Raw genomic sequence first — 12,021 nt, 5'->3', positions numbered from 1 at the left:
GTCATTAGGTTGGTCATAATTTGATGTCACTGGTGTCCTTATTAAAATGGGAAATTTGGACAGAGGGAAAACTATGTGAAGAGACACAGGAAAGAACACCATGTAAACATGAAAGCAGATTTCAGGGTGATGCATTTACAAACTAAGGGACACCAAAGATTGTCAGACCACCAGAAGCTAGGAGAGAGACATAGAACAGGTTATTCTTCATAGCATTCAGAAGAAACCAACCTTATCAACACCTTCATCATTTTTTTTTTTTTTTTTTTTGAGACAGTCTTGCTCTGTTGCCCAGGCTGGAGTGCAGTGGCGCGATCTCGGCTCACTGCAAGCTCTGCCTCCCAGGTTCACGCCATTCTCCTGCCTCAGCCTCCCAAGTAGCTGCGACTACAGGTGCCTGCCACCATGCCTGGCTAATTTTTTGTATTTTTAGTAGAGATGGGGTTTCACCGTGTTAGCCAGGGTGGTCTCAATCTCTTGACCTCGTGATCCACCCGCCTTGGCCTCCCAAAGTGCTGAGATTACAGGCGTGAGCCACTGCGCCCGGCCCGAGAGATGTATTTCTGTTGTTTAAACCATCTAGTTTATTGTATTTTGTAACAGCAGCCCTCAGAAACTAATAAAAAGGCTCGACAAGCTTTGTCTGTAAAGGGCCAGATAGTAATTAGACTTTATGGGCCATTCTACTTCATTCTGTCATTGTAGCATGTAAGCAGCCATAACAATGTATAAATTAATAAATGTGTGTATTTTGTCTCCCAGTACTTATTTACAAGACAAGTGGTGGGCAGCATTTGGCTGCAGTGCATGGTTTTGCTGAGGCCTAATCCACAACATTCAGGAAAGACAACAGTGGTTAGCATTGTAATCAAATTCCTATTACAGTCATAAACAATATGTGTTTGTAAACAATATATGTATCCATCAGGAGGGATCCCTTTGTAGGTAACATAAGAAGGATAAGGGAAGGGGAAAATTTTTGAATTGACTATATTTAAATCCTAAATCTACTACATCAAGAAACAGAATCCACTACATTGAAAAACAGATTTACATTGAAAAAACAAAAATTAACTTCTAATTGGCAAGGTTTTTCCCAGCAGTGAAAATGCCAAGATACTATTTTCAAATAGTTAAAAATTCTCATACAAATATGAAATGAGCATTTATTAAAGGTTTTATTTAACTTGTTAATGAAGAGCCAGTAAGATGTTTAGACTATTTCAAAGAAGAATATGAAGAACAGATTTTATAGACATGTAGAATCAGAAATGCTGAAGTGAATTTGCTGGTAGATGCAAAACATATTAATATAGTTTAGTGTAATAAACTTTGATGCTTGGGTTATCTTTTCTACAGAGCAGAGTTGTATTTCTGCTGGCCAAAATTCATTTACATTGTTAGCAGCAAGAATCACTTGTGTTACTATCAGTTGTCTACAAGTTATCATCTATACCTACAGAGTTGTAAAATAAGTTAGTCAGTAGAGAGTCAAAGGTGTGCACTCCTGTAAATCAGATAATACCTGGAGGGCCCACTAGAAAATGCCAGCACTTTGGTTTCACCATGCACTGGCATCATTGCACCCATGGTTTGCTTTTCTCTGTTTTTCAGGCCATAATTTTTCCTGATACAAGCTAGACTGAGTTTAGTTATTATTTGTTTCATTTTTACACATCTGAGACTTGTGAAGTGTTATCAGTAAAAAGTGTAAATATGCTATACAACAAAAAAAATGGGAATAACTGCGTGCCAAGCTGTGGATCCCAGATAAGATGGAAGATAAGAAATGTGGCATCAGGACATTGAGGAAGTCACTGATAGCCTCAGTTCATTTAACATAATCATTATTCTGATATTTATCCAGCACTTTCACTGTAAACAGAAGGAATATTCTTCATATAAAACGTGCCTTCTTTCCTTTGAGTTAGGTTAATCAGCATGATCACAGTAATAACAATAATAACTAACATTTATTGAGGACTCATTTTGTGCCAGACACCATCCCAAGGGCTTTACATGTATTTTCCCAACAAGAGTAACAGTATTACCTGTTTCATTTTCCAAGTGAGGAAACTTAGGCCTCACACGGTTAAGTAGCTTACTCCTGGACACCTCTCTAAGCAGTGGTAGGATATGGACAAAGGCACACTTAACACCAGTACTTTTAGGTAACCCATCACACCACTTGGTAGAGAAACTTAATTGGAATTGCAACATCTCCCTATTTCCCAACACCTAAAAAGAGTCTACCCTATATCCTTCAGGAACTTTTAAAACCTGAGAGGAGAAAAGTCGTGTTTGGGCAGAAGCCTGAGGTATTACAGACTGACAATAAGAACGTTTTGAGAGCTGGGACTGATTTCTCATAGGAAAGGCAGAATTTCAAACAAAGTGACAGGCATACCATACTTGCTGTATTTGTTAGGGGCAGATTTGAAGAAGAACTACAGGAGAAAATTTGGCTAATTAAGTTGGTAGAAGTCAAATGGAGAGAGCATCCACAAGAGCTATTCTCTGAAGGTATGAACTGGAAGATCATCTCACCCCTATTCGTGTAGGGTACAGGGAAATAAGTCAAAGTTACAAGTTCCATCCCTTGTTTGTAGAATTTTGAGTAATATCCTAGACCTTTCTATAAAGGAAATTACTCCTGCTCAGGGTATTTTCTACATGGGAAAAATGACTATAGCAGTGCTTAGAAAGGGAATAGCATTCAATTCCACATCACTTAATGCATTTCCCCTTATGGGTTAAAGATAACTGTGGGATGACAGACTACTGTCAAACATCAGAAGAAGAAAAAAAACAGATTCACCTGGTCTGTCTCCCTATAATATGAGGGCAGGGAAGCGCCCTCTTCTTATCTGAACAGCTGCCTTACCAGGACTATAATGGTAAACTGGAGTTTAAAATTCAGAAGTGGTGTAGCTCCAAGAAATGCTAAGGTCCAGCCAGGGTGTGGCATAAGAGTGGGTGGCTATAGTGAAGTAAAGGAAAGCTTTAAGCCTCAAGTGTTGAACAGGTTGTCACATGCATACCAAAGACACTTAGAGTGGTAATAGGTCTTAAAAAGATTACGAATCTTGACTAGGGGAAATGACATGCCACAAATGATAGCAAAAAGAAAAAAGTCAAGGAATGGTCAAGTAGAATGACCTGAACTCAAAAGAGGAAGAGCTCTGGAGTAAGTTCGCAGTAAGTTTTGGGAATCGGAGGGCAGTGCTTGACCTCACGGACTGGAGGCATATAGAATGAATAGTGCTTTCAGTATCTGAGGTATATAGAATGAATAGTGCTTTCAGTATCTCCATTTAGGAATGAATGTTTTGGCCTTTGTTAAGTGTAACAGTGGCCCTAATTAAGTGAAATAGTTGCTAGATTTCATGGAGGGAAAGTTGCAATTTTGTTTTTTTGTTTTTTTGTTTTTTAATTCAGAGGATTACAATGAATGAGTTAACAAAACATACCATCACAACTGTGAATCAATTAAAATTACCTTTATTACATAATAGGCCTGTGTTTTCTCCTCTTCTCCTTCTGGAGGCAGCATAACGACAGTCAGAATTTCATATCTATTCTTCAGCTTCTCAATTTTACTTAGCCGCTCATGAAACTCAGTGCTAATAAGAAAAAAAAACACTGAGAAATGAATAACATACTTTAGAATTTTTAAAGGACTATCAGGTGTTCTTATTGAAGACATTTGGATTTGTGTCACTACTAAACTCAAACAGGTTAAATTTGTTCTCACATTTTAATTCGGTGTGAAGGATCTGATATTTACCCTACTTGAAAGCTGACAAGTTAGCCTGCCACAGTTTCACTGTGTCTTTTGCTGGCAAAAGACGCAATTCCTGTTTCAGAGACAAAAGACTTTATTTCTCATGACACAGCCATTGGTTCCCCTGGCTCCCTACATCCCATGGGGGCAAGAAGGGGCTCGAGTGGATGCTGCACACGGTAGATTTGCATCACAGCTGAGGAATCTCAAGCCTAGGTAACCCAAATATTTTATAGTGGGGAATAAGCAAACATGCCTAACTTTTGCTCCAGAAGGAGATGTTACCTCTAGTTTCTGAGGCTGTTGGCTATTCAAACGTCTTTAAAAAGATAGTGCAAACAGGGCGGTTGAGAATTGTCTTCCAGCATTCAGATTGAGATTCTTAAATCTATTGGTTAATTTCTCCTTTTATTTCAGTAAATTTATATTTTTGAGCTATTTTTTAGAACTTAGTAACCTTAATATATGCATGGCAATATGGAGAGTGACACAATTGCCTGCCACAAACTCATGAAAGTAAGCTATCATGATGAAAAAGAAATCCTCAACCTACCCATTTTTCTACTGCTAGAGAAAACTCATGGTAAAATATGTTTAAATAGTGTCAGAAGTTACAGTTTTTCTTATTTTTAATTATCACTCATTTCCTCAGAAAATATTTACTCATCCTGTATATGATCATAAAACCTTGCTGGACTTCAAGATTGTGGACCAATCACAGTATATTGCTATTCCTTTCTAAAATTAAAAAAAAAAAAAAAGATTTTTTTTTTTTTTTTAAAAAAACAGCAACATAGCAGTTCTGAGAACCAGAAAGGTACAATATTTTTTCATGAATTCATGGGAAACAGATGGGGTAAGATTAATGGGAAAAAAAGATAAAAACATGGAAGACCACTGCAGAAGCAGAAGCCATTTTCCACCAAAGAAGTCTGAAAAAATCAAACACAGAAATAAGAAAAAGAACAAGAGTGATCTATGAGGCTATAATCAACACCTCTGGGCCATTCCCCTCAACCCCTCAAAGCATACAGAAATGCCAGGAATGCTTTCTGCTCCAGTGATAACCAGAAAGTTACCACAGTTCCTAGCATACATGTTGAAGCTAGAGAAAGAGGTAAAAACATGAAGTAAGTCTAGGCTTCCCCAACAGTGGAAGTAAATGAAAAAGAAAGGCAGTTCTACTTAGGAATGAGATGAAGTCTTCATCACTCAAACACTTCATAACTTTTTGTAACCATGAAATCCTAACCCTGCTTAATAGCTATTATGCTCTTTACAGGACAAACTAGCTCAAGAGCCTACAATCAGCCCTCCCATTTAGAGGAGTAATCTGTTGGAGAAAACCAGAAATCCGCTTAATTGCAGAGGAAACCCTTACCAGTTAGCTGCCAATATCCACTGATTAGTAAGAATTTATTAATAAATATTAACAGAAAACAAAGGACCATCAAACATTTATGGAAAGCAAACAGCATAAATGAACAAAATGAACAAAGAACAGACCTGAGATTAACACATAATGCATAGAAGACAATGTTCAGTCTTCTAATTAGTACCCTCTAAAAGAGAAGAGGATATTGATTCCAAAAACACCCATAAAACAAGATGGGCTGCTATGAAAATAAAGGACTAATGAAACAACAGTGCTTGCAAATAAGTTTTCGTTTTCAATGTAAGAACAGTGAAGAATAAAGATTTAATGAGCAATCTGGAGAGAGAGACGGGGGAGATGAGGCAGAGGAGAGGGAAATAGGGAGAGAGAAAGAATATCTGAGAAAGTAAAATACAAGTAGAAAAAAGAAACCTGGAGGACAGACCTAAAAGGGCCAACATCTACTAAAAGTGAGCAACAAATGGAGAAAACAGAGAATATGATGGTAAGAAAAAAATTAAATAGAAAAATATTCTCCTGACCTGAAGAAAAACTTGAGTGAAATAACTAAAAGAGACCACACAGAAAGGAGTTCAGCACCTCTTCCCTGGAAACCCCTATCCCAACTTTTCACCAGACAGGGGCCCCAGCCCGTGACCACAGAACGGTTGCTCCACCCATGGCTGAGCATACCCACTGGTAGTGGACTGGAGTTTGCTGGAGACTCCCCGAGGCATATGATAACCCCTCTGCCACGACCACAGCAGCAGTTCTATTCCTGCTGCCCTTGATTTGGGGAAAAAACAACCTGAGGTCTATGCCTGAGCTTACAGCACACTACAGGCACCATGCAGAGAAGACACCACTGTCTTCTCCCGACTCCCTTAACTCCGTGCTCCCCAGCAAGCCACAAGCTCACACCAGCACTACAGCCTCCTACCCCACCAGCTGAACACTACCAGTAACAGCAGCTAAATGCTTCTCAGAGGTAGAGCCGCCAGGGGCAACCAAAAGCCTCTGCCACTGGCTCTGCAGTGGTACTACCCCAGCTATCCTCAGATTAACCAAGGAGCAAAGACCCTAAGTACCTCATCCGTATTTGCAACAAGCTGTAATCCACCCAAGCAGAGGAAGCCAGTCCATCTCCCATGGATCACATAAACCCCTACTGCTCATCACCAGGCAGGGTGTCCCCAGCTTGGGCCCATAGCACAGACCACCTCATCCTGGGTTTATTGCACTCAGTGATTGCTGACCTGCACCTCTCTGGGATGAAGCCCTCAGGAGACAACCAAAAGACCCTCAGCCACAACCACTACTAAGGTACCTTCCTCTGCTGCCTCCAAGTTGGGAAAGAAACATAAGCCCTGAGATCACCCCAGAGCTGTGGTGGGCAGCCCAGTAGCACCAAGCCATGATCTACAGCCAGCACTCAGGTGAGAGAGGAGCCCACACTTACAGAGCATTGAGAAAGAGCATGACACAACTGTGAGGAAATATAGAGGAACCACACAGCCAAGCAAGAGCCTACCTATTGACCACTACACCTAAGCATCACCTACTAGATCACACCCCAAAGCTTCAACACCAAAAATAACTTCCTAACATATCCTCCTGTGAAACCAAAGAAGTCAGCTACAAATAAAGACCCCACACAAAGCCTTGGCCCTGTGAAAACATCCAGAAAAGAAGTCTTGACTGTACTCAGTCTACACCACAGTTAAAGGAATAACTATTGTATTAGTCCATTTTCAAACTGCTATAAATATACTACCTGAGACTGGATAATTGACAACAAAAGAGATTTAATTGACTCACAGTTCCACATGTCTGGGGAGGCCTCAGGAAACCTAATCATGAATCATGATGGAAGGCAAGAGGGAAGCAGCAGCATCTTTACAAGGCAGCAGGAGAAAGAAAGAGAGGGAAACTTCCAAATATTTTTAAACCATCAGATCTTGTGAGAACTCACTGTCATGAGAACAGCACTGGGGAAACCACCACCAATATCCAATTACTTCCCACCAGGTCCCTCCCTCAACACGGGATTACAGTTGGAGATGAGACTTGGATGGGGACACAGAGCCAAACCATATTCTGCCCCTGGTGCCTCCCAAATCTCATGTCCTCACATTTCAAAACCAATCATACTTTCCCAACAATCCTCCAAAGTCTTAACTTTTGAGTTAAGACTCAAAAGTCCAAGTCCAAAGTCTTATCTGAGACAAAGCAAGTCCCATCTATGAGCCTGTAAAATAAAAAACAAGTGAGTTGCTTCCAAGATACAATGGGGTTACAGGCATTGAGTAAATGTTCCTGTTCTGGAGATGTTGGCCAAAACAGAGGGGCCACAAACCCCATGCAAGTCCACAACCTGGCAGGGCACTCACTAAGCTCCCGAATAATCTCCTTTGACTCCATGTCTCACATCCAGGGCACACTGATACATGGGGTGGGCTCCCAAGGCCTTGGGTAGCTCTGCTTCTGTGGCTTTTCAGGGTACAGCCCCTTTGGCTGCTTCCGTGGGCTGACATTGAGTGCCTGCAGCTTTTCAGGGTGCTTGGGGCAAATCAATAAATTTGATTCATCACATAAACAGAACTAAAGACAAAAATGACATGATTATCTTAATAGATGTAGAAAAGGCTTTTGATAAAATTCAATACCTCTTCATGTTAAAAATTCTCAATAAATTAGGTACTGAAGGAACATAGCTCAAAAATAGTAAGAGCCATCTATGACAAACCTACATGATAGTAAATGGAGAAAAGCTGGAAGCATTCCTCTTGAAAACCAGCATAAGACAAGGATGCCCTCTCTCACCACTCTTACTCAACATAGTATCAGAAGTCCTGGACAGAGCAGTCAGGCAAGAGAATGAAAGAGCATCTAAATCCTTGTTTGCAGATGACATGATTCTATATCTAGAAAACCCCATAGTCTCAGTCCAAAAGCTGCTTCAGCTGATAGAAAACTTCAGCAAAGTTTGAGGATACAAAATCAACATATAAAAATTACCAGCATTCCCATACACCAACAACAGCCAAGCCAATAGCCAAATCAGGAACGCCATCCCATTACACAACCAGAATAAAATACCTATGAATACAGCTAACCAGGGAGGTGAAAGATCTCTACAATGAGAATTACAAAACACTGCTCAAGGAAATCAGCAGAAAGCTGATTTCTCATGGATAGGAAGAATCAGTATTAAAATGGCCATACTGCCCAAAGCAACTTACAGATTCAATGCTATTTCTGTCAAACTACCAATGACATTTTTGTAGAACTAGAAAACTATTTTAAAATTCATATGGAACCAAAAAAGAGTCTGAGTAGCCAAGGCAGTCCTAAACAAAAATAACAAAGCTTGAGGCATCACGTTACCCAACTTCAAAGTACACTACAGGGCTACAGTAACCAAAACAACATGGTACTGGTATGAAAACAGACATACAGACCAATGCAACAGGAGAGCCCAGAAATCAGGCTGCATCCCTACCAACATCTCATCTTCAACAAAACTGAGAAAAACTATCAATGGGGAATGGATTTGCTATTCAATACATGGTGCTGGGATAACTGGCTAGCCATATGCAGAAGATTGAAACTGGACCCCTTTCTTACACCACATACAAAAATCAAGATGGATAGAATATTTAAACGTAATACCCAAAACTATAAAAACCCTGGAAGACAACCTAGGCAATATTATTCTGGACAGAGAAAAAGGCAGAGATTTCATGATGAAGATGCCAAAAGCAATCACAAAAAAAAAAAAAAAAAAAAAAAAAAAAACAGTGACAAATGGATATAATTAAAACTGAAAAGCTTCTGCACAGCAAAATAAACTATCAACAGAGAAAACAGACAACCTACAAAATGGGAGAAAATTTTTGCAAGCTCTGCATCTGATAAAGGTCTAATATCCAATATCTATAAGGAACTTAAACAAATTTACAAGAAAAAAATACAACCATATTAAAAAGTGAGCAAAAGACATGAACACTTTTCAAAAGGCGACCTACATATGCCAAAAAACATATGAAGAAAAGTTCAATAGATTATTAGAAAAATGCAAATCAAAACCACAGATACCATCTCACACCAATCACAATGGCTACCATTAAAAGGTCAAAAAAAAAAAAAATAACATGCTGGTGAGGTTGCAGAGAAAAAGGAATGCTTATACAATATTGTTGGGAATGTAAATTAGTTCAGCTACTGTGGAAAGCTATGTGGTGATTCCTCAAAAAACTAAAAATAGAAGTATCATTAAACCCAGGAATCCCATTACTGGGTATATACCCAAAGGAATATAAGTCATTCTACCATAAAGACACATGTGCATAAATATTCATCGTAGCACTATTCACAGTAGCAAAGACATAGAATCAAGCAAATACCCATCAGTGACAGATGAGATTTTAAAAACGTGGCACATATACACCATGAAATACAATGCAGCCATAAAAAAGAATAAGATACTGTGTTTCACGGGAACATGGATAGAGCTGGAGGCCATTATCCTTAGCAAACTAATGCAGGAACAGAAAACCAAACACGGCACATTCTCACTTATAAGTGGGAGCTAAATGATAACTCATGGACACAAAGAGGAAAACAATGGGCATTGGGACCTGTTGGTGGGTGGAGGGTGAAAGGAGGGATAGAAACAAAAAAAATAACTATTGGGTACTAGGATTAGTACCTGGGTAATGAAGTAATCTGTATAACAAACCCCCATGACAAGTTTACCTGTATAACAAACCTGTACGTGTATCCCTGAACCTAAGATTTTTTTTTTTTTTTTTAAATCACTGAAAGAGTTCACCCAGGAAGGGTAAAGCAAGAGAAACTTTAAAATGACAAAACACCCAGAAACATACAAGAAAATTATGAAACACCAAGAATAGAGTGTCCCAAAGCTTCCAGAAAGAAAACAAAGCCCGGTTTCCCTACAAGATAAATTTCATTAATCTATAATCAGACTTCTCATAAACAACACTGTAGTCAATGTTTTACAATGTTCTGTCATTCAAGTTTAAGGGAGAATTAATATATATTAAACATACAAGGACTGCAAAGTTTCAGAAAACATCAGTTTGAAAAAACATTCAAAATCATACTCCAAAAAATGAAATCCAAGAAAATAGAATGATGACAAGGGATACATGAAAAAAAATCAAGAAACAAAACACATAGGTAATTTTAAATTATTGCTGACATTTGGATCTACAGCTTAGTGCACATTAAGGAGTTTTTTAAAAAGTAAAGACATAATATTAAAAACAATAGCAAGAGAGTATCATCAATATTTCAACAATATGTGAAAGATGGGAAGAGGAAAAGAAGAGGTAAAAGATGCCAAATGTAGTATTTTTAGGAAGGGGAAAATAATAGAAGCTAATCAATTTTCAGTATTCATACAGAAATGATTAAAGTTTCTTTTAAATCTAAGAATAACCAACAAAATAATTAAAATTAGAATGTTTACTTTCCAAATAAAAGGCAAAACAAAATTCAGTAAAAACAATGAAAAGCTGGAAAGACAGAAATAATGAATACATGGCAATTTCTTAATGTTTCCTGAAAAGTTAAATATATACCTATCACATGATCCAGCAATTTTACTCCTAAGTATCCAAGAGAAAAGAAAGCATATATTCATACCAAGAACACGTATGTTCATAGCACCTTTTCTTATAGCTAAGAATTTTAAAGAACTCAAATGTCCATCAGCAGGTAAATGTACAAACAAACTGGAGTAAACACATGGAATGGAATACTGCTATTTAACAAGAGAAAGCCAGGGTCAGCAAACCATCCTGCCTGCCACCTGTTTTTGGATAGCCCACAAGCAAAGAATGACTTTTAAATTTTTAAGTGATTAGAAAAATAAAAGAATTATATTTCATGAAAATTTAAAATTACAATATTCATAAAGTTTTATTGGAAAATAGCCATGCTCATTTTTGGACATATTGTCATGGCTGCTTTCAGTCTACAATGACAGAGTTGAGTAAGTTGAGTTATTAAAACAATGACTGGAAGCAGCCTAAATGCCAATCAACCAACAAGTGGATAAAGAAAATACACCATGGAATACTACTCAGCCACAAAAAGAAACAAAATCATGGCATTTGCAGCAACTTGGATGGAGTTGGACTCCATTATTCTAAGTAAAGTAACTCAGGAATAGAAAACCAAATATTGTTATGTTCTCGCTTATAAGCGGGAGCTAAGCTATGAGGATGGAAGAGCATAAAAATGATAAAATGGACTTCGGGGACTTGTGGGGGGTGGAATGTGAGAGGGACCTGAGGGATAAAGGACTACACTTTGAGTACAGTGTCCACTGCTTGGGTTCAGATACACCAAAATCTCAGAAATTACTGCTACAGAACTTACCTGTGTAGCTAAAATCCACCTGTTTTCCAAAAATTATTGAAATAAAATTTTAGGAATAAGTTAAAAAATAAAACAAAGACCATATGGCCTGCAAGGAACTGTAAGTTACTTACCTAGCTCTTAGAGAAAAAGTGTGTCAACCCCTGATAAAAAGGAATGTATATTGATATACACAACATGGATGAATTTCAAAATAATTACGCTGAATGAAAAAAGCCAGACAAAAGGCAGACCTACTATTGGATTCCATTTACATAAAACTCTTGAAAATGCAATCCAAACTATATGGATGAAAAGCAGATCAGTTGTCTGGAGAGATAAACACTGGGGAAGGACTGAAGGGAGGAATTACAATGGGGTACAAGGAAACTTGTAGGGGTGACAGATACTTTATCTTGATGGTGGTGATGGTTTCTCTGGTATATTACATATGTCAAAACCTATCGAATGT

General features: G+C 38.3%; 1 protein-coding gene across 1 annotated transcript in view; it reads right to left on the bottom strand.

The window, feature by feature from the left end:
* The window catches only part of CCDC39 (coiled-coil domain containing 39), a 69,658-nt gene that overhangs the window by 13,470 nt on the left and 44,167 nt on the right, over positions 1–12,021 (bottom strand). Inside the window, exon 14 of the mRNA XM_010352521.2 lies at positions 3,500–3,623. Coding sequence (XP_010350823.2) covers positions 3,500–3,623 — 124 coding nt within the window. The remainder of the gene's footprint in view (positions 1–3,499; positions 3,624–12,021) is intronic.

This window comes from Rhinopithecus roxellana, chromosome 1 (genome assembly GCF_007565055.1).
Source record: "Rhinopithecus roxellana isolate Shanxi Qingling chromosome 1, ASM756505v1, whole genome shotgun sequence".
Lineage (NCBI taxonomy): Eukaryota > Metazoa > Chordata > Mammalia > Primates > Cercopithecidae > Rhinopithecus > Rhinopithecus roxellana.
The sequence above is the reverse complement of the archived record's forward strand: the minus strand, read 5'-3'. Positions and strand labels throughout refer to the sequence as shown.